This window comes from Haemaphysalis longicornis, unplaced genomic scaffold (assembly GCF_048455015.1).
Source record: "Haemaphysalis longicornis isolate Haplotype H1 unplaced genomic scaffold, Haemaphysalis longicornis Haplotype H1 scaffold_7, whole genome shotgun sequence".
Taxonomy (NCBI): domain Eukaryota; kingdom Metazoa; phylum Arthropoda; class Arachnida; order Ixodida; family Ixodidae; genus Haemaphysalis; species Haemaphysalis longicornis.
This window is the reverse complement of record NW_027526422.1, coordinates 51,111,793-51,136,480: the sequence shown is the minus strand read 5'-3', so window position 1 is coordinate 51,136,480 and position 24,688 is coordinate 51,111,793. Positions and strand designations below refer to the sequence as shown.

General features: G+C 48.3%; 1 protein-coding gene across 1 annotated transcript in view; it reads right to left on the bottom strand.

The window, feature by feature from the left end:
* LOC144145594 (receptor-transporting protein 4-like) overlaps positions 1-7,852 on the bottom strand; it is a 63,822-nt gene extending 55,970 nt beyond the window's left edge. Inside the window, exon 1 of the mRNA XM_077677248.1 lies at positions 7,176-7,852. Coding sequence (XP_077533374.1) covers positions 7,176-7,327 — 152 coding nt within the window. The 5' untranslated portion in view covers positions 7,328-7,852. The remainder of the gene's footprint in view (positions 1-7,175) is intronic.
* Positions 7,853-24,688: the final 16,836 nt, after the last annotated feature.

Here is a 24,688-nt window from a genome sequence, read left to right as displayed (position 1 = left end):
TCTCAAATACTGACGGCAAATTCTATTCAGAAATGACCCGGCACGTTTACAAGAGGTGGGAAAGGACGTGTTTCTTGCAAATGGCAGCGTTAGACGACATTTACTTACCCCCCCCCCCCTTTCCCCTTTCGTGTAAACCTTCTTTGCTGTCCCGGACTTTGCGGGACCAAATTTTGTGACGGCCCGTTCACTGATGTGAGTTTGAGATGCCTGATATACGGCATCAAAAAGTTTGGACGAAGTCTGCGAGAAAAGTGCGGCAAAAAGGGTAAGAGGACGTTCAGATAGGAACGTTAATTTCCTTTCTTTTTGCAAAATGGTGAAAAAAACAAACAAAAAAAACGTTGCAGCTTTCTTTTGGAACGACTGCATACACATTATTAGTACTGAAAAAATAAAGAAAAAGCTCGTTATAAATGCGTGTGGTAGAGAATAAATTAATTTCAGCCAGATTATTTATTTGTTTAGTATCTATTTATTTGTTCGCACAATATAAGGAGAACCCGGCGAAACAACTTTTTTCTAAGATCGTAAAATAATTTTTCAGCTCGGAAAATATAAACGACCCCAACGTTGTCGGACGCCCACTTCCAGCTGCGCATGGCGCACGCTTCTTGCTCGCGACGCGGTATGTCAGGCTTCCGCGTAATCTATGGGAAGACGTACCTTCGGCCTACCTCTGTTGCTTTTTATTCTCTCCGTGCGAGCGAAATTCAAGTAATTGCATAGTGAGTGCAAAAAACCTGCAGCTGTATCTGTATACGCAGCTGCGGCAAGTACGTATAAAAAGATTCTCCACGAAACTTTGTCCCCGTGGTTTTCTTTCGTTATCACATACTTTCCGCCTATCACGAGATGAGCAATATGGGGGGCAGTGGAGTGGGAGCGATCAGTCGGTGTCAAAACGGGATCACATCACACGGACTGTTACAACCTGGCCGAATGCAGAGTTTAGAAGCCGGGATTCCTCTGTACGCGGCTGCGCCCGCCTCTAAAGGCTGTACGAGCGCGGTGGTTGCAACAGTGTATAAGTGGCGTCCGCGGCAGGCAGGACAACTATGCACACCGACAATTTGTTGACTTCGCCTCGTCCGCGATTCCGTGAGTAAACTGTAGGTCGGACTATTCATAAGTCGTACGTATATTTTTTGTCGGGGATAGTTTTAAAAGAGTGCAGTTCACCGCTATGGCTCAAGCAGCCCGTTGGCTGCGTCCCCTTGGCATTGTTGTCACTCTCTCGGCTGCACCCTAGCACTTCTTATATGACCCTGTTTTCGACACGTATGATTTAATTTTATAGTTTTTCATCTTGCGCTCATGTTCTGCTTCTTCGTACCTCCTTTGTCCTGCAGTGCCAATACTTCATTTTTCTCTTCTAGCTCGCGATAAAACCTCTCAATTTTGTGTCGAAAATCTGCCTCCGTCTGAACTCCAGCTCTGTGTTTCCGAAACTTTGACTCCGGTACCAATCGCACGGGCCTATACCGATTTGACAAACCACCTTTTCGAGCAGTTGTGGAGGAGCGCCAAGCCTAAATATAAAGGCGAACTTTTAAGCTTTACGAATTGAGAGTTTGTGAACGCACGCGCGCACACTGACGAAGCTATGCATTTAGGTTTAGCTGCTCCTACTATTTTATTAATATGCCGCTAAAATAAATTATTCTATTTCGGTTATGTTTTTAAAATCACCGTGTTTCTTGGAAAAATATATTGGAGAGGAAACAGACGATGCACCGGCGTGTCACCATGGGAGATATGGGAACTTTTGGGAAGATTACAGATTTACGTTAGCTTGGTGACTGGTTTGAATAATTTGTAACTTTTTATTGTGTCAGAATAGTTTAGGTGCAGCAGGAACACGGAGAAAAGCGTTCTATTACATAGCTATGAAAAGAAAAAAAAAACGGTGTAGCAAAGAAATGGTGAAATACTGCGCATTTTTTTCCGTTTACGGCTTTTCTTTTAGCATGAGGTCTATGTGAAAATTACTTGCCTGCTATTCTTTTGCGATTCTGATGGGACAATCCATCCATTACAACTTTTATTTTCTAAATTCCCTACTGGCAAAACCGTAACCTCGTAGTGTCACTCTATTCAAACGGATGAATTATGAGAGCAGTCTGTAAAAGTTATATACGTATAGAAAAACAATTGCACTGAATTCGACACCAGCGACGCAGTTCGTTTGCGATTATGAAGCGCGCGTTGACCACTGCGCGTATGCTTTCTCGGTACGTAAAACGTCCATTGCGTTGGGGGGCTCAAATACAGCACGCATGTTCGTAACCGAAACCTGTGAATAGAAATGCTTGCTTTGTCATACACAGTTAGATTTAAAAAGAATGAGGAAGAACAAATAAGAGGGGGGAGTGAGTACGCGATTTCAATGTGCAGGCAAAATGAAAATTGGCTGCGTATCTGCTTGCCTGGCTGCGAAGTCCCTCGTACGATAGTCTTCTGCGACCTCAGCCACGTAGCTGCTTCTTCTCTCTCCCCCTCCCACCCCTCACACTCCTACCTCCCCTCCTAGCTACTCCCATGATGAATGCAGTGGAGGTTCAATTCAATTTTTCCGCTTTCACACGGTTCGCGCGCCGTCTGTTCCTTGGGACCTTTTGTTTCTGCCGTGCTTGCAAAGGATCGAGCCGCCGCCGTGTTTTGTTTTAGCGTTCGCTTTTAACTCGCCTTTCTGCGACACCGTTTTTAACGCGTTTTTTATTCATTAGCTGTCGTAACACCAATCCAACGTGTATTCCTAATGAAAAAAAACAAAAAAAAAACATGGATACTCATGGTTATGTATTTTGCATTTTTATGCACTTGTATTTTGTCTCGAATATCCTTTGCGCTTTATAGCGCGGACACGTATGAGTCATGGCAGCAGTTTTAGTAGGAATGGTCTTCCCCGCGGTGTTAGAGCATTTTTCACCTCTTTTTTAGACGGGCGGCTGAATAGAGTGACAGACAGACAGACAGACAGACAGACAGACAGACAGACAGACAGACAGACAGACAGACAGACAGACAGACAGACAGACAGACAGACAGACAGACAGACAGACAGACAGACAGACAGACAGACAGACAGACAGACAGACAGACAGACAGACAGACAGACAGACAGACTCCAAAATTTTTGTGTTTGGGTAGCTCACGGAAGACTATCGTCTTCAAAATGCACCTTAAGAACGCTTCCATCAGTAGCCAGGCACTTCAAGTTTCTGAATTCGCGACGTAAAACGTGCGCAGAAATCATCTATACACCTGGAACCTACAACTTCCGGGCGCGGATTTACAATCAATTGAAACGCTAAGCGAGTGTTTGTTCGTTTTCACCACCAACAGAACCGTTACAACTCATCAAACTTGGTTTACATCATCGAAATATTAGGCGACGTGAAAATAATACTGTAAAGAATGAATTGAGAGGTTATACGCCGAAAGCAAACACAAACCAAATTGAAAAGCTGTATTCACTGAGACTAAACATAACCCTACAAAACAACGACTAACAACCACGTTGACATGATGAAAATAAGCATCATGAATACACAAAACAACACGGAAATGGTAAGATTACATAAATTTAGAAACCTACCACGTTTAGCCACTGTGTGAAGGTATTCGAACATGCACTACTACTAATTGTTTGTCAATCAGCGCAGTTCCCTGTACGAAACACCGAAAGGGGACTGAAATAGAGCGCTGCACGGGCCTGATTTTAAGGCCCGAGCCTGGCCCGAGCCCGCTTCGCGAAGGCTGAGCCCGACCCGGGCCCGTAACACCTAGCCCGAGCCCGGTCCAGGCCCGAGCATTCATAAGTGAGCCTGGCCCGAGCCCGGCCCGGGCCCGCCATCTCAAGCCCAGGCCCGGCCCGGCCCGGTAATTTATTTTTTGACCTAGGGAGGGCCTGCGCGTGTGTGACCAGGCCGGTCTTTGACGCTGAAGAAAGTTTGTTTATTATATTCCGGGCGATCAGACGGAGCATCTAGTCTGTACAAGCACGCCATGAACTGAACGCAAAAAAATAAGGGTTTAAAAGTGCACGCAGTTTAGCTTTCACCGTCTGCAGTTCACGCCGCATCGGCGTAATAATAGCTCGTGTTCTTAGACAAGAGACACCATCACCTTTGATTACCAGGCTCTTGGCAACTTCACGTGGTTGTCTCGGCCACAAGTTGGTATTGCTGAAATTTTTTGATACGCATTTGAATCAACGAGTATGTACGCGCGTTGAAATACTTCACCTGCAGCGGTTGTTAAGCGGTGGTGTTTCTCTGGCACGCGTGTTTGATTCCCGGCCACGGCAGCAGGATTTTGATTGGTGCGACATCTAAAACACACGTGTACATACATAGACATAGGTGCACAGCTCCAGGATATCTGAATTAATTCCTTCCCCTCTTGGGTATTCCTTGTAATCGTATCTATATGTTATACACCAAAATATAAAATTTTGATGCAGTACAAGAAATGTCATTAAAATTGCAGTATAGTGACCATCAGACCTAGCAAAACACGTTTTTAAAACAATGCGTACAACTAACAGCAAGAAGCACGCAAAAATAAACCAAGAATATTCATTTTGATGCTCTTTTCTACACTTCACGTCGGACCTATTAACGGCCGTACCTATGAATTCAAGCCCGAGCCCGGCCCGGGCCCACGGCGTCAAGCCCGAGCCCGAGCCCGGCCCGGGCCCACCAAAAATCGACTTCGGGTGGCCCGGCCCGGCCCGCGGACCGGGTCGGGCCCGGGCTTTTGGGCCGGCCCGGGCCCGTGCAGTGCTCCAGACTGAAATGCACCCAAGCTTTCTGCGAGCGCGCTGTCGATGTGTTGTACGCGCGCCAGTGGGTTCTTGTTAACAACTCGGGCGGGTACGTGGAACAGCCTACACACCCTGGTGAATATGAGCCAGCATGTCTGTACATTTAACGATGTTATGTATCAGTTTATGCAAAAATAGCCAGTCATCCTTGGTTCTCCGGTATTGTAAGAAGTCAATTATAAGCGAATTGAAGAAATCAATTCTGAAATCGACTCTGCGCTTTGTATATCTATGTTTTAATATGGACATAATTTTTTAAATTCTCAATGAGCCCTGCGTTGGGCTGATAACTGGCGTCCAACACGACCTATTCATACTCAAGGAAGGACGGCAAAACTAAGTATATATAGCGGAAAGAATGTATCTGAATGTAGATGAATTCTTCGGAGATACGGAATGCGGCACCTATAGTGTTTGCAAAGCACGACGGGATAACGGGTTAGTACAGGTTGAAAAATGTAAGCTTGGAGCAAAAGAACACTGCGACATCTCTGATTTGATGATCTCGATTCAACTCTTCTCCGTGTAAACGATGGATGAAATTGATATTATGTGCATATGACACCACGCTGGATTTTGCAAACGTATACTTGTGTGTTGCACCAATCCGAAAACACGGCAACGTCACGTTTGAGCATAATAGTATAGTCAGGGAAAAAAAGAATAACAAAAGTGTTCAATGCGTTTAGCTTTGCGAGAAGTAGCAAATAGGTGTATTCAGCTTAGTTACCAATGCAAAGAAAGCGCAAACGTTAACATAGCATCAGCGAAATGCTAAATATAACTGCGGGATAGTGACATATCGTGTCGTATGACAAGCAAGAATGGGGCAAACGTAAACAGTTAACAACATTAAAAAAAAAACAACAACAAAAACTTGCAAGTAAGCGTTTTATAGACAAAAATATGAGGTGTATTGATAACAATGTTATTACACCTCAATGAATTACTCCTTCACTTGATTTTAAAGCGTATTCTTTTTAAATGAATCGCGTCTTTTCTTAACTCCAGATATTCAAATGCACGCAGGCTATAGAGGGAGTAGGCCATTCCCGGGAGCGATATTTGCGACTCGCAGAGCCGCTCGCGAGGAAATGCCACATTTCTTTCCTGCAGTGAATTTCGACGTTTTCTGGCGGGGGGTTGCGCATTTGAACTTGAAGCAGTAATGAGTACGCGTTTTATTCATCTCCAAGAAAATTCGCGCAAGGATAAGCCCCAGAGAACGACTGTGTGAGGATCCTGTCTTCGCGGGCTGTTTTCTCACAAGAAATTTTTTGCTGATGTGTCTGCGGGCCCAAAAGCCCCCATGTCATTCCAGCCCATTGACATAAAAAATAGTCGAAGGAAAAACGCAGAACTTTGGACAAAAACATAAGACAAAAGTTAATACTCAGTTGAGCAATGTAATATAACGCTAGGCCTAGGCTTGTATATATTTATTTATTTACATTGAGTCTCGCATAGCATAACAGTGTTTTGAATGCATTTATCAGATTCAGAATCAGAAATGTTTTTTTTATTTTCCTCAAAGAAAAAAAAATGTGTTTCGCCGGACGAAATTACTAAACTACGGAGGGGCTTACTTCGTGGTGCCGAAGTTAAACGACTACTGCAATTCGAATTCTTCGGCTTGACGTAACACTGATGAAGGTCCATTTTAGAGAAATATTGTGTTTTAAATAGACTTGTGGCGAATTACCTGCTCTCCGGCTCATTAGTGTAGATACAGTGCTGGCTAATTTTATTTCACGATCGGTCTCCAAGCGCAACTGTGGTCACATGAGGTGTCGCTGTACGCCATCCTGTTCACTTGTGCCCCCATTTAAGGGAGCGTAGGGCAAGGTGAACCGGCTGTTGAAGGGGCAACCAAACTGTTCTCTTTAGGTTGCCTAAACTGCTGTTCCGTTCCTGCGTGTCAGATACGGCAACACGCCTCCTCCTGCGTACTAAAGGAGTCCACGCCAAACCTCTGCGTGCCTCATGGGGCACTGAATAAGCGCATAGAAACGAAGAGTGGTTCGACCTCCGGCATCAATGCACTGCATCCGGAGAATGGGCTTGAATACTGCCGGCGAAACAGGTGCGACTGCAGGCTCGGCCGTGACGACTAACAGTGCGTAAATGAAACTGTCAACTCAGTAATGCCGCGAGCAAAAAAAATAAAAGAGGAAGAGAGAACTTTCTAAAGCGCTCGCGAAGGTCTGGCTAATACGCTTTCGGCAGCTGCTCGAAACGAGCACTGACACGACCTGTACTGTTTCCATAAACAGTTGGGTGTCTCTTAACAAGTTGGACGGACACGCAAAAAATCAGAGTAATGGTGTGCGAAGCAGCGACTCACTAGGACTGCTTCCACGGGTGGATGGGGATGACGGAGCAGAAGGTGGTGGTCTGAGGTGGCTGAGGCGGTGGAGGCGGCGGCTGCGGGCCCAGGACCGGCGCGCACAGGGCCGCCGCGGGGGCCTGACAGCCCCAGGTGAGACACACCACCATCGCCGTCACTCTTCCACCGGCCGCCTCCTCGGCCTGTTCACCACGGCTCGTGGGTGTTCAACAGCCCGCAGGAACGTGCTGCTGCGCGGCACACGCACCCGGCGTCCGCGAGTCCAACGAACAGCACGGGGCGCAGCGCTGCTCCCTGGGGCACACCTGTTTCGCCCTCTCGATAACCTCCACGACACACTCGCAGGACGACGCAGTAACGAGCCGCTGAACTCACTTCCGAGCTAGTGCGGTGCCTGTCAGCATGCTCGTCGGTCGGCGTGTCGTTCCGACCTGTGTGCCACAAGTACACGCGACGCGACTGCAGCTTGGAGTCCGAGTGCCGCTCTGAGCTGCTGCTTCCCTCCTGCGCCTCCTCCCCCGCTGAGTGTCGTGTGACCGCTGCTGTGCCGCTCCGAGCGGCGGGTGCGTAGCACGTTCTACAATACGCGCCCGGCGTGCGCGGCGCTCGTGCCCGCGCGAAAATCGGGAAAGAAGAGAGCGGTACACTCCGCCGGCAGCAGTCCGCGTGTTGGTTGGTTGGTGGTAACTGTGGCGGAGAGCGTTTTAGCGCCCAACGAACGAACGAAAGGTGCTCGCTTGCCGCCTGCTGCTGCTACGTGTGCGGGAGGGATTCTCTGTTTCTCGTTATTTTTTTTTTCTTATTCTCTCCACTCCGCATATACGCACGCACACACACTGGTCGGAGTTCGCTTGGAAAGTCACTTGGGCTCACTGACTGCGCTGCACCGTTTCGTCGGTCTCCGCTCTGTTCGGATCTGACACGCATGTGTTAAAGGGAGGCCATGTGTGTTGCAGCGGGGGACCTGACGTCAACACCACCCATATTGTCAGAGCCTGGTGGTTTCGTAATGACGGATAGCTCTCCATTCGAAGCCAGCCGTAAATGTCGGGGCCGGGAATTACGAGTAGCTACGTGTTACATGCATGCAGCGGCTGTGCACAGTGCATGCCAAGGTGGAGCTCATAGTAAATAAGGCCCTGTGCTGGTATACGCATGAGGGTTAGAGGGTTCCATTCCCGGTCCCACAGGATGTGTTAGCCGAAATACAAACTCGCCTGTGTATGCTAAATTTCAGAGAACACAGATGAACTCAAACCTTCCACTACGGGACGTACAAACCAAGGTGCAGCTACTGCGCGTGAAGCTCTAATTTCCCATTTTGAAAAGGAAGTTTTATCTGGTATACAGTGCCCTGAGCACTTCAACGCTCCCTGTTTTAAGTTGGGCGCGTGTCTTTACTATAACCGTAGGCTGTAACTTAATGGGAGCATGACCACAAAATACAACTTGTTTCAATTCGAAAGAGCCTTTGGTCAGTCACTCAGCTCCGTTCTGGCCACGAAAGACGCTTTTTTCAGCATTGAGAAATCGCTGAAAGAAAAAAAAAGTTGAAACGTTAAAAGAAACGTCGAAAAAATTCCAAATTTCGCGCCACGGTGACGTAATATGGGAAGGAGTGATGCATTATGGGCCAGCACTGCAACTACTTTATCCCTGTTTTAACTGCGCGTTAGCGTTGAAGCGATACGATCAAACGGAAGTCGAGGCCCCACGACAATGGCGCTGTCATGTTTCTTGCCGCTGGCTTTGGTGGGAGGCTGCCAATGTATTTTTATTGCGTAGCATTCTTTGCCGAGTCCCCCCACAGCCAGGAGCGTGTAACGCCCTGCATTTCCACAAACATGCAGATTGCTGGAAAGCTCCACCTGTAATCGCTATAATGGCGTAAATGGAGATAACTGGGCGCACGAAATTTTGAAAAACTGAAAAATAAGAAAAATATTTAAAAATTACGGGAAATGGCAAAATGTAGAACGCATGTGGCATTGCCACACTAATGCAGATTTTGCGAAAGTTCCAACTGTAATCGTTATAGCAGCGTAAATGGAGATAGTTGGTTGGACAAAATTTTGAAAAGCCCCAAAAAATGAGAAAAATATAAAATAATTACGGAAAATGGTGAACCGTGTAACGCCCTACATTTCCACGATAATAAGATTTCTCGAAAGTTCCAAATGTAATCGTTATAATAACGTAAATCGTGATAATTCGTCGTACGAAATTAAAAAAAAAATAAAGAATAAGAAAAATATTTAAAAATTACGGAAAATGGCAAATCGTATGACGACCTGCATTTCCACAATATTGCAGATTTCGCGAAAGTTCCACTTCTAATCGTTATACTAGCGTAAATGAAGATATTTGGCCGGACAAGATTTAGAAAAAAATTGAAAAATTTGGCTGGGATAAAACTCCCACACAAGACAAGCGAAATGCTACGCATTAGTAGATAATTCTCCGAATTTCTGCAGAATTTTTTTTTCCCAATAAAGAACTTTTTGTTGTTGCTTCCTCTTTGGTCGGATGATGCCAATCGCACAAACACAATTCTGCAATGGCATAGAAAAATCGCCGGAAGGTGGCAGGGGATTCGCCACGGCTTTATCCATTTTCCTTAATACCTGGATTACCTCCTCGAAGTTAGCGATAAAATTAGTATCATTGTTATGGGGACAAAGCGGTCTTTTCAATTAATCAAATTGTTATTGTGTCTTCATGGCTCCTTTAAGCGGAACCTCCGTGGCTAATTTTAAACCCGGGATACTGTACCGAAACCTGCCGCCAGCATCTACATCACTCACGTTGCATAATGTGTCTGAACCGGGAAAAGGGGACATTTTGCCCATTGAGAGCCCTTACAGTGATGCAGCAGTGCTTGCGGCCCGTCGGCAGCAGAGCCGTGAACGTCGATGTTCAGCTCAGGTGACCCGGCATTGTCGAGCGCGAACCGCTATTCGCGATCCAGTTTGGCTTTGTTTTGTTTCGGCCGCGCTTTCGCGCTTCATCGGTCGCGCCGTTCGTTCCGAACTGGCTGACTGCTAATATGCACGGATCGCCTGTCCCGTGTTATGAAACGGGACACCCAAATGTCGCTCGCGCGCCTTCAAACTGCTCTCTCGCCCACCGCCCTCTCCTCTTTCCTCTCACGAGGAGAGAGAGAGAGAGAGAGAGAGAGAGAGAGAGAGAGAGAGAGAGAGAGAGAGAGAGAGAGAGAGAGAGAGAGAGAGAGAGAGAGAGAGAAAAGATAAAAAGAAAAAAACAAGAACAGCCCTGCATATGTGTGCGATTAGCGCAGCCTCTCCCCGTGATCGAGATTTACGAACGAGTAGTCAGCCATGCTGCGCAGACAGTATTTGTTTTTTCACTTTTGTACCTCGTTTTGTAACTATAACGGTACTGTTTGTAGTAGGGAGGCTCGAAAGCTTTTCTCGGTGAAAACAGCTATGGAGCGCGCCGTAGCGAAGGGCTGTGAATTCATCTATAGGCCAGTGGTGGCTCCGAGGGGGGAGCAGGGGTCAGAGTGTGGGAAGTGTCATGGGTTGTCTTAGACCAGTAAAGTTTCAGGGGGGAAGGGGGTGACAGAGGCGACGGAGGGTGGCAGTGGGGTACTGATTAATTTAAACCAGTAGCGGCTACAAAGCGGGAGTGGTGTCACATGAGAATGGTACATTTTACGAGCTGGCAAAGGTGAGTCCACAGTGAACGCCACCGCTCTTACCCCTTTAGGGTAACACCCCCCTCTCAGAAAGCTACACTGGATTCAGACCACCTGGGAACCTTTTTTTCGGCGAGCGGGATATTTGTATTTGTTTTTTTTCGCCGGCATTATAAGAACGAGCGCCAAGGTCCATAATCAGACATGCAGCGACTTCGGACTCAGTAGCTCGACGTCTTGGCCGCGTAACTATAGCACGGCGTGCGCTAACAAGAGGGGGAGGGCCGGTAAGAATGTCAGAGGCCGGTGGGTTAGGAAAAGCTTCTTAGCGTTTGGTTAAAAGGCGCAATTTTACTGGGTTGGCTCGGGGTAAGAATGGACGGAAAGCAGTCAGTCTCCGCTGAGCTATATAGCGCTGGTCTATGACGGGGGTGAAGCGCTGTGCAAACTGGGTGGCTAGCAAAGTTAATTTGACAACTTACTTGTTTCATTCATTTCTTTCGTTTGCAGTCCTGAAATTACTTTGTATTCAGTATAAATATACAGTTTTATATCGTATTTCAACGTTGTCGTCGTCGTCATTACTGCCAGAACGAGAGGCGCTATCGGAGGTCGAACGAACGAGCAAAGAACGCACCTCCTCATTGCAAGAAGCAAATCGAAAACAGAAAAAGAAAAACCATTTACTTTACACATTAAAATACCACGGAAAAGTGGTATTCAGGGATCCAATCACATCTTGCGAAACGGGAAGACGTAGATTAAGTTAGGACTGAACAAAAGATAAAATCAGAGCTCGATCGTCTAAACCAGCAAGCATTTATTTCTGCTAAATGGTCGTGACTGATTGGATAAACCCGCGTCCTCCGAAAAGGCATTTGCCTAAACGAACATACACCATATTTTGTTCTCTTTCCTTCCGCACGCAGTTTTCCCTAGTTAAGCATTGCAGCTATTAAGCATTACAGCCTAATACCAGCCCGAACAGCACCGCGCGTGCGTTTAACACACAACAGGGAAGCGGCAGGAAGATGTCAGCGTAAGGTTGTATTTTTTTTTTCACCTGTCCCTCAGAACTTACACGCGCCATCCAATGACAGCTTACCTGAGAAACAAGGTCCTAGGGTGGGGGACGTTCGAGTAGATATGGTGTGTGCACAATAGAAAGGAAAGAAGAACGCTCTCCAAATTGCTTTCTTCCCGTTCCCTGGTTCGGCACTTGAAGCACAAAGGTCGGCTTGTCCTCACTGTCGCGTTGTCGGCCCACCTCGGCAGAACCCGCCGGAGGGGCCGGCATCGCAGGCGTCGTAAAAGTGACTTCGAAACGGATTCCTGTTCAGGATCCTGCCTTGCGGGCAGAGGCGGTCGCTCGGTTCTCGCCCGTAGGGCTTTGCCCGAGCCGTGGAAAGAAGCGACCCTCTGGGTGTCAAGGCAAGCCGTTTCTACCTCGAATAGTCTCCCGCGTGTAGACAAGGTATGCTTGTTGGTATGCTTGCTTGCAGCCCTCTGACAGCCCATTTTGTGGGTGATCCCATTTGTTCACCCAAACGTCTCTATGCGCCCCTTCGCTTAGTTTTTATTGCTGAAATAATTGCGCGGCACTGACATTGTTGTGCTATTTTTGGGAAGATGCACTCGTTACGCCGAAATTGGAAGCTTCGCTACAAAGCGCGGCAAAGTTAAGCCCGCTGTCCGCTGCCCCGTTCACTCCTGTTGAACGAGCGAAGGCAGAAGTAAAGCGGATGATAATCATCATCTTCATCATAATTATCATGGCATTCCCAGAGGTAATCTACTGCCGCCGGCCTCCCCTATAATGAGCGTGTTAATTTTTCGAGATCATGCTGCGTTTACCACCCAACACTTTCTCAACACGTTAGTAATAGCCATTTTCCAACTTCGACTATAAAGTACCCGTTTTTTACGTACTATGCTTAACAAAATTTCGCGTCCTAATAAAAGCTTTTGGCGAGCCATGGTGTGATACGTCTCCGAGTATAGTTGCGCTATAACCAAGTATAAACCATTTTAGAAAAAAAAAATGTCTGCCACTTGTCTTGCGAAGGGTTTGTGTCACGTGACGCTCCTCTACCCGGGAGCAAAGTTTGGGCCGTGCCGTGCGGCTTGCTCCTCCCTGTGACAGCTCGGAAGGTGCTCCACAGTTTCCAGTCTCCGTTTTGCAGAAGAGTTCGTAGTGCTGTTCCCATCGCTACTGTATCAAAATGTTTACGTTAGTGTCACTAGATAAGGATACAGAGTATCGGCCCTCTTTTCTCCTATTGTTCCGTGCCGCCGCCGTGATCATTGGTCAGTTCGCATCACGTGAAATTTGTTTACATTGCGACGTTTCACGGGCGCCGCATTTTTGCTGCTTGTGCGTTTAAAACTCAGTCGGTCAACTCTGGTAGGCTTAGCTTGTCCTCCCTGCTCTGCGGCTGCACGCGACGGACGTCGTTCCGATCGTGAATCAAAGATGACGCGTGTAGCAGCATTTCAGCTGCAGAAGTGTGTCCGAAGGTGCTGCTTTGCTGCATCTTCGGCGATGTTGTTAACGAATGACCCAGTCGAAGTTAGAAGCACTCTCGCAATACTCATAAAAACCAAAATGGCCGCCATTGCTGACTTGCGTGCCTGAGTGGAGGTATACTCTGATACCACATATCTAGGGTTGTTCGTTTTCGGGTTTTATATTTTTTCAAATTCGGGGGGTAAAAATCGGGCGGTATTTTTCAAACTGATATTCGGGGAAAAATCGGGTTTTTTGCGAAACCATTCCTTACTTCGGGTTTTTTCGGGTTAAATATACGGTTGTACTTATCAGAACTTACACTGAGCTTATCAAAACGTATCACGGCTTTTTAAGTATAACACGTTAAATTTGGTGTTTCAAGCTGGTAATTGGGACAGACACCAGAGTATTATAGCAAATACAGTATACTACCCGAAATTTTGTGTTTGTTTGAAAATGAATCAGTGGTGTTTGAAAATGAATGAATCAGTAAACATTGACTCTTAGAAATTATACATTTTATTCTCGAAAATCTGGTCATCGATTTTTTACACGTCCTTGTTGACATACATTATCATCTGCATGCGCAACATGTCAGTCTCCATTCGAGATCTGTCCGGTCGTTGAACATATCTCAGCTGGGAGAAAGTTCTCTCCACATCACAGCTACCATTAGCTAGGCACAACAATGTCAGTGCAGCTTTTGCAAGCCTTGGGTAGCGAGAAGTAGAGTCATGCCAATACTCGATTAGTTCGACAGCTGGGTTTGTGGGGCTCGCTTCCAGCAAATACTGGTTGAACTCGTCATTAAGGGAATCTACATTGTCGGTTACGGACATGAACAGAGGTCGGTAGTCCTCAAATGACTGCCCCAGCAGACGCTTCTGAAACGGATCAAGGACGGCTCCCAACTTCCACAAAGTTAGCTGGTTTTCCTCTTTTTCTGAGACGTTCCGTCCAAGAGTGCAGCGCCATTTTGTGGCGAGTTTCGTGCAGAACTCTTCAGAACATGTTTTTACTAAATTAGCGCTGCGCTTGGGTAACATAGACAAAACAGCTTTGGCCTGATCGCTTTTACCGATCATCGCCGAAAGCTCCCCGACAATCTGCTGCAGCTTCACGTTTACCAGGTGATCAAAGCTGGGCATCAAAAGCTTCCCACTTTCAAGCGTTTTCTGGGCTTCCAAAAGTGGGCCGAGTGCATCTCTCATCAAGATTGCCTTCGCATAAACAACTTCTTTTTCAGAAAGTATCCCTCGAATAGCTTCTGCTTTGCTGCTATCATGCGAGCTTTCAGCAAGTTCTGTTAACGAGCTCCACATTTCTACGACTACCACAAGTGCCTTGTAGAAGCTTTGCCATCGATTCGGGACAACAGAAGGTGGCTTCTTAATGTCAGGTCCAAAGAGGCCATTAGAAGAACAAATTTCAGTGTACTTTTGGTAAAGCTTGTTAGCGTGCTTAAATAACGCTCCAAACTTGATCACTACGGATCGAACATCAGACATGCATGGTAAAGAAATGGCATGGTCAACACTCACATGAATAAGGTGTGCTATATCTTTCACATGCAAGATTTGGATCCCTTCAGCCTGACAGATTTCTCGAACCATCTTTCGCATGTACTCCGCTGAGTCTGTGGCTACTGCCACAACGTCTTTCCACGTCTTGCCAACCGTCAGGAGCGCCTTGCTAACTGCGCTGGCCACCGTGTAACTGTTCGATGCATTTACCCTGTCGACGTCGACCAGAACAACGTGCTTCTTCACGTTTTTCTGGCTGTAGTAGCACAGGAGAGTGTTGATGGTAGGCACACCAGTGATGTCTGGGGATTCATCGACGATGACGCTCACTTTCACATCTCGCATATCATCGCGGATTTTCTCCATGTCCTTGTCAAAAGCTTCTTTCAGGTATTTCAGCCGAAGTCTTTGTCCTGTTGGCATGGTCTTCGCGGCCTTGCAGTATTTGCGTGCGAAGTCTCCCAGCGGTCCGTCCGCCTGGTGCATGCTTATTCCGCTGTACGCTAGGGCACGAACAAAGTCATGGATAACGCCGTCCGCTTCAGTTTCTTTCGCACGCTGTCTACAGGACATATCAAAAAGCGTCTGCTGAGACGTTCCCGCAGTCTCAGCTTCCTTGGAAGCCGTCTTGAACTTCTTATGACGAGATGACATTAGATGCTCACGAATTCGGTCGTAGGGCTTCTTCGCTGGATCGGTGACCATCTCGGTGTTGCAATATTTGCACACTAACGTGCGGGTGCCTTCACTGTCTTTCGTTGCGATCTGGAGATCTTCATGTTCTTTACACCAGTCATCCAGTGTCTTTCGTTTTCTTCCCATCTCCACGCTGAAGTTTCCGGTGCCGCCTTATGTCCGCGACGGTGGCTTTGCGCTCACAAGACGCGCCTGGTAATGCTAAGTGAGGATGGCGATATGCGTCTCGTTGGTTAGAGTTCGCACCAATCAGAAGCCTGATTCACTTCGTCACAGAAAAACTGGAAGAAAACCTAAGAGACCAACCTTGGATCGCGTTTTGTTCACATTCTCTTTTCGTTCGTCTTTATCTCCACCCACTAAAAAACGTGACCCTTTTTAGAAGTTCTTCGAAAAAGAGCAATACCACAATTTCCAGAATTTTGCTGCTCCTGTCAAAACAGGATTTTGAGTGCAGTGGCTTCTTTCCCTGCTTTTGTGGCCATTCGAAAGGAGATATCACCAGCTGCGTGATGCGCGGGGGAGGATGGACACCACGCACGGCTCTCAGCAGGGCCGACCGACGAGCGCGTCTAAGTCACCGTGACGGAGGCTGGCTGAAGAATAGCGATAATAATGCGGGTTGGAACCCACGCTGGTAAAAAAAAACCTGTACACAAAACGTCTTCGTCGCTCAATCTCTCCCCCACCGACTGGTCACCCATCCCTTCCGCGTGAAATTCTTGGAAGCAGGTGCACATACCCGAGACTAATCTGCAGTGGGCAAAGGGGCAGATTTCTTTGCTTTTCTTTCACCCTAAATTTGTTCACAATGTACTCGAAGCGTGGCCGGCCTCAAACGTGTTTCCCACTTTCTTCTGCAAGCATTTTTTTAGGGGGGGGGGGTGCATGTACGCCCTCACGGCGACCTGTCTAGAAAGCGTGGATAAAAACTGCAGCGCTACTCTCCAAGCAGCAGGGTGAAATGCACCCGTTTGTTTGTGAGCGGGGCGCCAGGAGAGAACGGCAGACCGTCAACTCACGATTGTGCAGATCGCTACAGGGAGGTTTATTCGGGGAGAAATCGGGTTTAACCCGATTCTCCTGAAACTTGTTCGGGGTGCAAGAATCGGGTAAAATCGGGTTTTACCCGAAAACGAACAACCCTACACATATCCAGTGCAGTAGCGCCCCAGAGATTGGTTTGGGGGGGGAGGGGGCGAGGTTGGTTGGTTGGTTGTAGGGTTTAACGCGCCGACACAACGCCGGCGATGAGGCGCGCCGAAGTGGAGGGTCCCGGATTAATTTTGGTTGATTGATTGTGGGGTTTAACGCGCCGACGAAAAACGCAGGTGGTGAGGCGCGCCGTAGTGGAGGGCTCCGGATTAATTTTGACCACCTGGGGATCTTTATCGTGCGCCGAAATCTCGTACACACGGGCGTTTTTGCTTTTCGCCTCCATCAGAAAAGCGGTCGCCGCGGCCGGGAATCGAACCCGCGACCTCGTGCTCAGCAGTGCAACGCCTTAGCCACTGAGCCACCGCGGCGGGTAGGGGGGCGAAGTTCGATACCAAAAAAAAAAACAGTATTGTCCACAAACGTATAGAATTTTATTTCAACAGTATTTACATATATTATTTACAGATGAATTATCAGCACTTCAATAACTTATATATACTTCTACTTAGACAACTGTACAAAGGCCTAAATTTTATATGAACATACGAAGATTTATGTTGTATGTTGTAATTTGTTATTCTCATAAAATTTATGTTATAAAATCTATGAAAATTTTACCTCGCACAAGTGGGATGCTTAAAAAACAAAAATAAGAAGCTGAGGACCTCCTTGGCGGGGGGGGGGGGGGGGTGATCGCCCCCCACACTTTCGTGTTAAAATGTAAAACCCGAAAAAAAAACCCTATATATAACGTACTGATGATTGATGATGATTGCTATTGGTTTCCCCTTTGTAGCGGGGTGATGACGTGTCATCTTACCAAAAAAGGACTAATATACGTATGTTTTCCACTCTTGGTTCAATACTAGCGCTGCTTAGGGCAGGCACAAAAAACTTATTAGGCACAAAATACTTTTTTTTTTCAATATTCCCCCTCTGCTTTTCGTCCACCAGCATTCTAATCTTCTTTTCGTACTCTTTAGTACTAAAGGTTGCTTCCCCGCAAGAAGACCCTGTGTGTAGGGGTGCACCCTTTACAGGCCGGCTGCTTCGTTGTACTGGCGTCACTTCCGTGACGGATATGATGTAAGTGAAATCTTCGTGAATCCCGGAATAAAACACTTTTATGTTAAAATTGGCGTACATAATTTGTGCGGGTTTTATATATATCCGGAGTTCCGTCCGATGGCACTCCATATCAGCGCTACAGCCATGGCTAGAGTGCCGTCCGACAACATTCCAATATTTAGCAAAGAGCTGACACAGACCAGGTAGTCCGTTCGGAGCGGCTGTGTTTTTCCAATGATGCATGCTGGAAACAGCGCATCGGCCGTTGGGCGAGGTACTTCAACTTCCGGACACGAAGAAAATACAAGATCGTCCTTCTTCCTCTCCAAATGGTTTTTCTGCATACTGATCTCAAAGGTCGTCCGTACCGCGCTCCTGACTTTATAGATGCTATTGTTCAAGTTATGAATCTCGAAGACGTTATTAGCATTGACCAATACCAGATGAGCCATGTATGGATGGTAACGGGCGTCAGTGCTCTTGCGAAGCAGAAGCTTGTAGACCTCGGAAATTTCCCCGTGAAGTCCTTAATGTGTATGGTGTTTGACCCGGATTCGCGGGAGGTCAAGGTAAAGCTACTTTGGTTACCCCGCCACATGGAGAGCCGATGAATTGTGGAAGCACGTTCCAGTCTATGACCCGGGAGATTCGGCGTTGAAATGGAATAGACCACACGAAAAACTTCGAACCGGGATGTCTGCCTAACGTTGAAAGAAAGTGTCTCTGTGAGAAGTATCCCGCAGATGCTTATGGGATCCAGAGCATAGTACTCATCCCGGGAAGGCCACCGCTATGCCTTCGTTGTAGTAGGGTCGGGAACGTGCGTCGGTAGTGCCGTACACCCACGGGCTACCAATGCTGGCGCTATGGACATACGGTGGAAAACTGTGTAATGACGTATGCTGACAAACTACGTCAGGGCCTGGCGAAGACTGTCGGCGATGAAACTTCCGAACACCTTATGGATGCATCTAAAGTGGTGGATTCTTCGGGGGAAGCAAGAGTTGCTCCAGGACTGGCCACCGTTTTCCAGCAGTCTCTTTCTGTCAACTCGGAGAACCCGCGGCATGATCCTGTGCTCCCGGAACCAAAACCACCCAACGGTGGGTTTCCAGATTCCAGGAAGTGCGGGCCAGTGGGGCCTGTATTGCATTCAGCTGAAGACCCCAGGGACTTTGAGGATGTGGGCCCGTCAGACGAGGGAGAACTGCTTGAGAGCTCCTGTGACAGTGCATCTCCTTCCTGCAGCGGAGTGGCTAGGGAAGAGCGCGCTACTTCTGCGAGCTTCATCAAGGCTGACGATGATTCTTCGGGTCAAACGTCAACTTTAGAATTGCCATTTTTCTACTGTATTCTGTACAATTTCACCTCAGCTGTGATCTATTGCCTTCTGTGAAAAAAAATTAAATATATGGAAATCATAAGGACGTAGTTATATCACTGTTTCCTGGCTGAGCAATCCGCGAGAAGAACGGCTGAGAAGACTACACTTCAGTATCGATATAACACAAGATGTTTTTATTTATGATGAAAGTAAATTTAGCGGTCAACATTGCGCTTTTGAAACAAAAATACCCCGTAGATATAACTGCCAACGCCACTCACCGAGCACAACAATTGAATCGCTCAGACCTTCTCAAAAGCACCAAAATCTCTTAGGACACTCACTCCTCAAACGAACTTGTTCACAATCCGCATCCGTTCCGAAAGCTAATTCTGAGAAAAAAGACTATAACGTTCTTAACAAAAGCGAGTGCCTAAAACGTATTTTCTCGGAGCCCCCCCCCTCCCCTAACTGCGTCAATTGAGTAACTGTGCGTTGAAGTGCCAGGATGGTGGGCGAGCCTGAGCCATGTCGTGGGATCGTGAGTCCGAGTACCCTGAGATGGGTTATTACAGGAACAGGGCGAGCCGGTTCCGGCGTCGGCGCCGTGTGTCGTCCCCAAGTTCTCTGCTGAAAGGTTAGCAGTGCGGATTTTTTCGGGGAACAGGTCTGACCACATTCAGAGAGATACGTGCTAGGGATGTAGATGGCTCGTTGAAGTGATTTTTGTTGTTCGCCCATGGAACCTGAGTTGGTCCACTGCGGTATTTCCGGGAATGAATGTACAGACAAAGCGGCTCATTATGCCCATGGAAATGCCCAGTTGGCCTACATCCCATTAATGCGCCATGAGGCTGCGAGGTCACTGCGCTCCATCGCCCGCAAAATCACGCTTTCTCTGTGGATTACACCGGAGTTTTCGAACTCCCACCTGTACTTGCTCGACCCCGACCTGCACCGCTCGGATGCCACCCTACTGTGCCGCCTGTGGATAGGATGTGCTTTCACCAAAGCTTACTCCTTTACTATAAGCATGGCTGACAACCCTGCTTGTGACGTGTGTGCCACGGACGAAACAATAGAACCTCTTGTGTCACTGTGCCCGGTTTGCAACGCAGAGACTGCACCTGTCAGTCGCACTCCGGAAACTCGACAACCAGCCATTAACTGCGCAGGTGGTTTTGCGTCACAGGCGTTGCCCATCATAGTCCCAAAAGGCCACAAGAGCATTATTTCGTTTTTTTAAAGATCACAGACTTGTATGAACGATTGTAGAGTCACCGTGTACCATTTTTCATTCGTTATTTGGTTAGTTTACCTGTTTAGTTTAGGCTTTATTAACGTCCATATTTTTGTTTTTGTAGTTGCGTTTAATTTCTCGTTTCTTGCTTCTCAAGCTCTATTCCCTGTCTTTTCAATACGCTTTCTTTCTCTTTAAATCCCTCCTTTCCCGATTCCCATGCGTAGGGTAGCCAATTGGGCTGTAACCTGGTTAACCTCCCTGCCTTTCACGCACTGTATTATCCTTCCTTCCTTCCATCCTTCCATATGGGATGATCGCCGGCATATGGGGCATGGTGAAGAGATGGGACTGTGTCCAGTAGTGGAGGCACATCTTTGAGAGCAGCTACGTTAAAAAGCAAAGGAGAAATTACGGAGCCTTTTGGTGTTCCTAGGGGGAGCGCTGGGAAGGAGAGTGTGCGTAAGTGGGCGATCCCCACTGTAGCGGTGCGGTTGGTAAGGAAAGCTCTCGCATAGTTGTATAGTCATGTCCCAACACGGAGAATGGCCATGCTGTTTGGTAAGGCGTCGTGGGAAACGTTATCAAATGCGCTCTTGATGTCGAGAGCGACGATACAGCGCTTGTGATGCTTCGGAAGGTTGGTCAAAATGTCTTCCTTTAGCTGCAGGAGGACGTTTTGGGTAGACAGTTGAGGTCGGAATTCGTACATCGTTGTTAAGAAGAGGTGGTTATCTTCTATGTACGCCGTGAGGCGATTGTGAACCATGTGTTCAAGCAGCTTCCCGAGACACGAAGTCAGGGAGATAGGACGCAGGTTGGGTATGTCGATTGGTTTGCCAGGTGAGATGTCAGTGAGATGTCAGCGTGCTTCTACGCAGGCGGAAGCGTTCCTTGTGTCCAATAATCACAGATAAGTTTCAGGAGCTGGTCGAGGCGGGCAGGAGGAAGGTTGCGTATTAGACGATTCGTGATTTTGTCATGACCTGGTGCTGTGTAGGGCGTGAGGCTGCGGATCGCTGCCTCGAGTTTGTGGGGATCCTGACGCCCAAGCCATTGCGCGATCGCTGGGTTTGTGGCGTCGCGCGGCGCCTTTCCCCTCTCTCCTCCGAAATTCCGGCTCGTCTTGGCGCCTCTGTGTAGAGCCGAGCCGTCTCTCAAACTCTTGCGTGAGGTGAAGCCTGCAGAGACCGTTGCGGCGATAAAACACTGTCACGCAGCGGGCGCTCCGCCCTGGTAGCGGAGCTAACCTCACCTCATTGGTCCGTTTGAACGAGGCCCGAACCCGACTCTCGCTTGGACGCGAACGCGCGCCCTGCGCGGGGGTCCGTTCGGAGACGCTTCCAGGACGCCGAAGGCGTTGGCCGAAGGTATGTGACGCTTTCTTTACCAGCCGGCTGCAACTTTGTTGCGCCGGCGAAAGCCCACCAGCCCTTCCGGCTGCGGCCCGTGCCTAAGGCTGCTCCTGTCGCCCCTACGCTTGCATATAGTAAGGCCGTACCTACCACTCGACGATCACGCCGTGCAGTACGCGCCTGTGAGCGAAGGGGCCCCGTCTCCCTCGCTGCTGCGAGCCGATCTGGCCAGCACGGCGATGCGCGCGCGCTCAACGTGCACGCACCCCGGAATTTGCCCTGACAGAAGAGCCCACTAGCTCTGCGCCGACGAAACGTGCGCACTTGCGCGTGGCGCCCCATCGCCCCTTTCACCTAACGGGAAGTACGTACCTGTACTGTAAATTGTGTAATTGGGACTGTAAAATATGTGACTAGAATGTTAGTATAAAATAAACGTCTTCCCTCAGTACCCTGGGCATATTCCTTTGTCGCCCCTTTCTCCACCTGCCCAACAGAGGCGGTGTTAAGTTGGCGCGACGGCGTTTCAGTATCGTGAGCGTGCTCAACTAGCTCGAACCCACGGTGGTTCCTCGCAGTGTGCATGAATGCCTGCCTTGTGCAATGCTAGGGTTATGCATATTGCGAGGTAGAGAGATCACAAACTGGCGCCCAACGTGGGGCCATTGGCTCATTAGCCTTTGGCCGCTAATTAAGCTGAGTACGCAACCGGAATCAGTCTTAATGTTTATCCGCAAGCGGTAGCTGCTACGGGGACGAGGCGACTGCCCCTCCGTACGCGAGTGTGCGTGCACCCCTCGTTAACGCAGACCCACGGGGGAGTGCGACGGTGCAACCACGCCCCACTGGAGCGGCGGTATACGTATTCCGGGAGAGAGAGAGAGAAAACTTTATTTTATACATTCTGGGTTACTGAGGTGTGGTGACCGACAGCTGTATCTTGCCGGTGACCTCGGCCGCTCGTTCCGTTAGATTCTTCTGAACCTGCAGGTCTGAGCTGCCCAGCGCCTCCTCCCAGTGCTCGCCAGTGGGTATTAAGGGAAAAGGGTCTTTGGGGCAATTCCACATAAGATGTGTGATGGTCTCGTGTGCACCACATGCAGGGCAATTGGGTGAGGGGTACACAGTAGGGTAAATTAAATTCAGCCTGGCTCGACATGACAAAGTGTTAGTTTGCATGAGGCGCCAGAGTCGCTCCTCGGCGTTAGTCAGTTCCGGGTGAGCAGGCGGGTATCGACGGCGGGTGAGGCGGTAATGCGCAGTGACATCGTGGAAGCTCAATAGGCTGTCGCGAGCCGACTGGGCTCCATGGAGGGGGACAAGAGTAGGTCCTGCTCGGATGGTAAGCTCTCGAGCTGCTGTGTGGACCGCTTCATTGCCCCCCAGCCCTGTGTGGGCAGGAGTCCAGATCAGCTCCACCTGGGAGGTTGGAGGATTTTGAAGGAGAATTTTGAGCGCCAGGGGAGAAATATTCCCCTTGGCAAAATTTTTGATGGCCGTTTTCGAATCAGAAATTATAATTGCCGGGGTCGGCCGATGTGATATAGCCAGCGCAATAGCCGCCTCTTCCGCCGATGACGCGTGGCGCGTACGTATGGTGAGAGAATTGACGGGGGGTGCCATGGGGTCATATATAGCCGTCACTGCATATGCTTCGTGATGTCTGTAACTAGCAGCGTCTACATATACCGTATTTGGCCTGATGGGGTACTTTTTAGCCAATGCCCGTGCACGCTGTTCTCTCCGCTTCTGATTGTGCACTGGGTGCATATTGCGCGGGAGTGGGCGCACACGTAGAAATCCATGAATTTTTTGGGGAATGGGGACACGCGCGTCACTTATTATTGGGGCTTTGATGCCTATCCTGTTCATAATGTGTCGGCCGGTAGGTGTTTCCGACAGGCGAGAGTACTGGCTAAGCAGGTGAGCTTCGATTAGCTCTTCCGCGGTATTATAGACGCCGAGCTGTTCCAGTCGGGTAGTGGAAGTACTTTGAGGTATCTGGAGAGCAGTTTTATAAATTTTCCGAATCAGACAATTGATTTTAGATAATTCACATGGAGAGGGATTAAGATATGGCAAGGAGTAAGTAATGCGGCTAATTACAAAAGCTTGAATTAGCTGTATTCGCTCGGCCTCTTTTAGCCCCTTGTTGCGGACATTAATGCGGCGTATGAGGCCTATCGTTTGGTTGACCTGAGAAGTTAGTTGTGCTATGTAACGAGTGTTGGCTCGGTTACTCTGTATAGTGAGCCCTAGGATTTTTATGCTCGGTACTGACGGTACGTTTGTGTGGCTCATATGGATTTTTATTGAGGTGTTTGACGCAGAAGTTCGTTTCGCTGGAAGTACAAGAAGTTCGGACTTTTCTGGGGAGCATTCAAGGCCTGCCTTAGTGGCTTCTGCAATTACTATGTCAGCCCCGGTTTGAAGAACATCTTCTATTTGTGCGTCGCTGCCTCCCGACGTCCAAAGGGTTATGTCATCAGCATAAATACTATGCTGAAGATGAGGAATCCGAGCAAGCTGCTGAGGAAGATTGAGCAGGGCCAAGTTAAAAAGCAGGGGGGAGAGTACAGCCCCTTGAGGAGTGCCTATTGAAGGAAGGTGTATGGTGTCGGTTACAATATCCCCAATTTGTAGCACTGCAGTGCGGGCGGTTAAGAAGTTCTTTACATAGTTGTACGTGCGTTGGCCTGGAGCTATTGATTCTAAATTTTGGAGTATGGTTGTATGGGATACTCGGTCGAAAGCTTTTTTGAGATCAAGTGCAAGAATGGCTGCCGCGTCCACTTTGGAGGGAGGTGTGATGACCTCGTGTTGTAGTTGTAGAAGTATGTCTTGGGTAGATAACCCATGCCGGAATCCTATCATAGTATGCGGAAATGCTCCGGTTCGATCAATATATTTTACCAGACGCGCGTGGACAACGTGCTCCAAGACTTTTCCCATACATGACGTAATAGAAATTGGACGAAG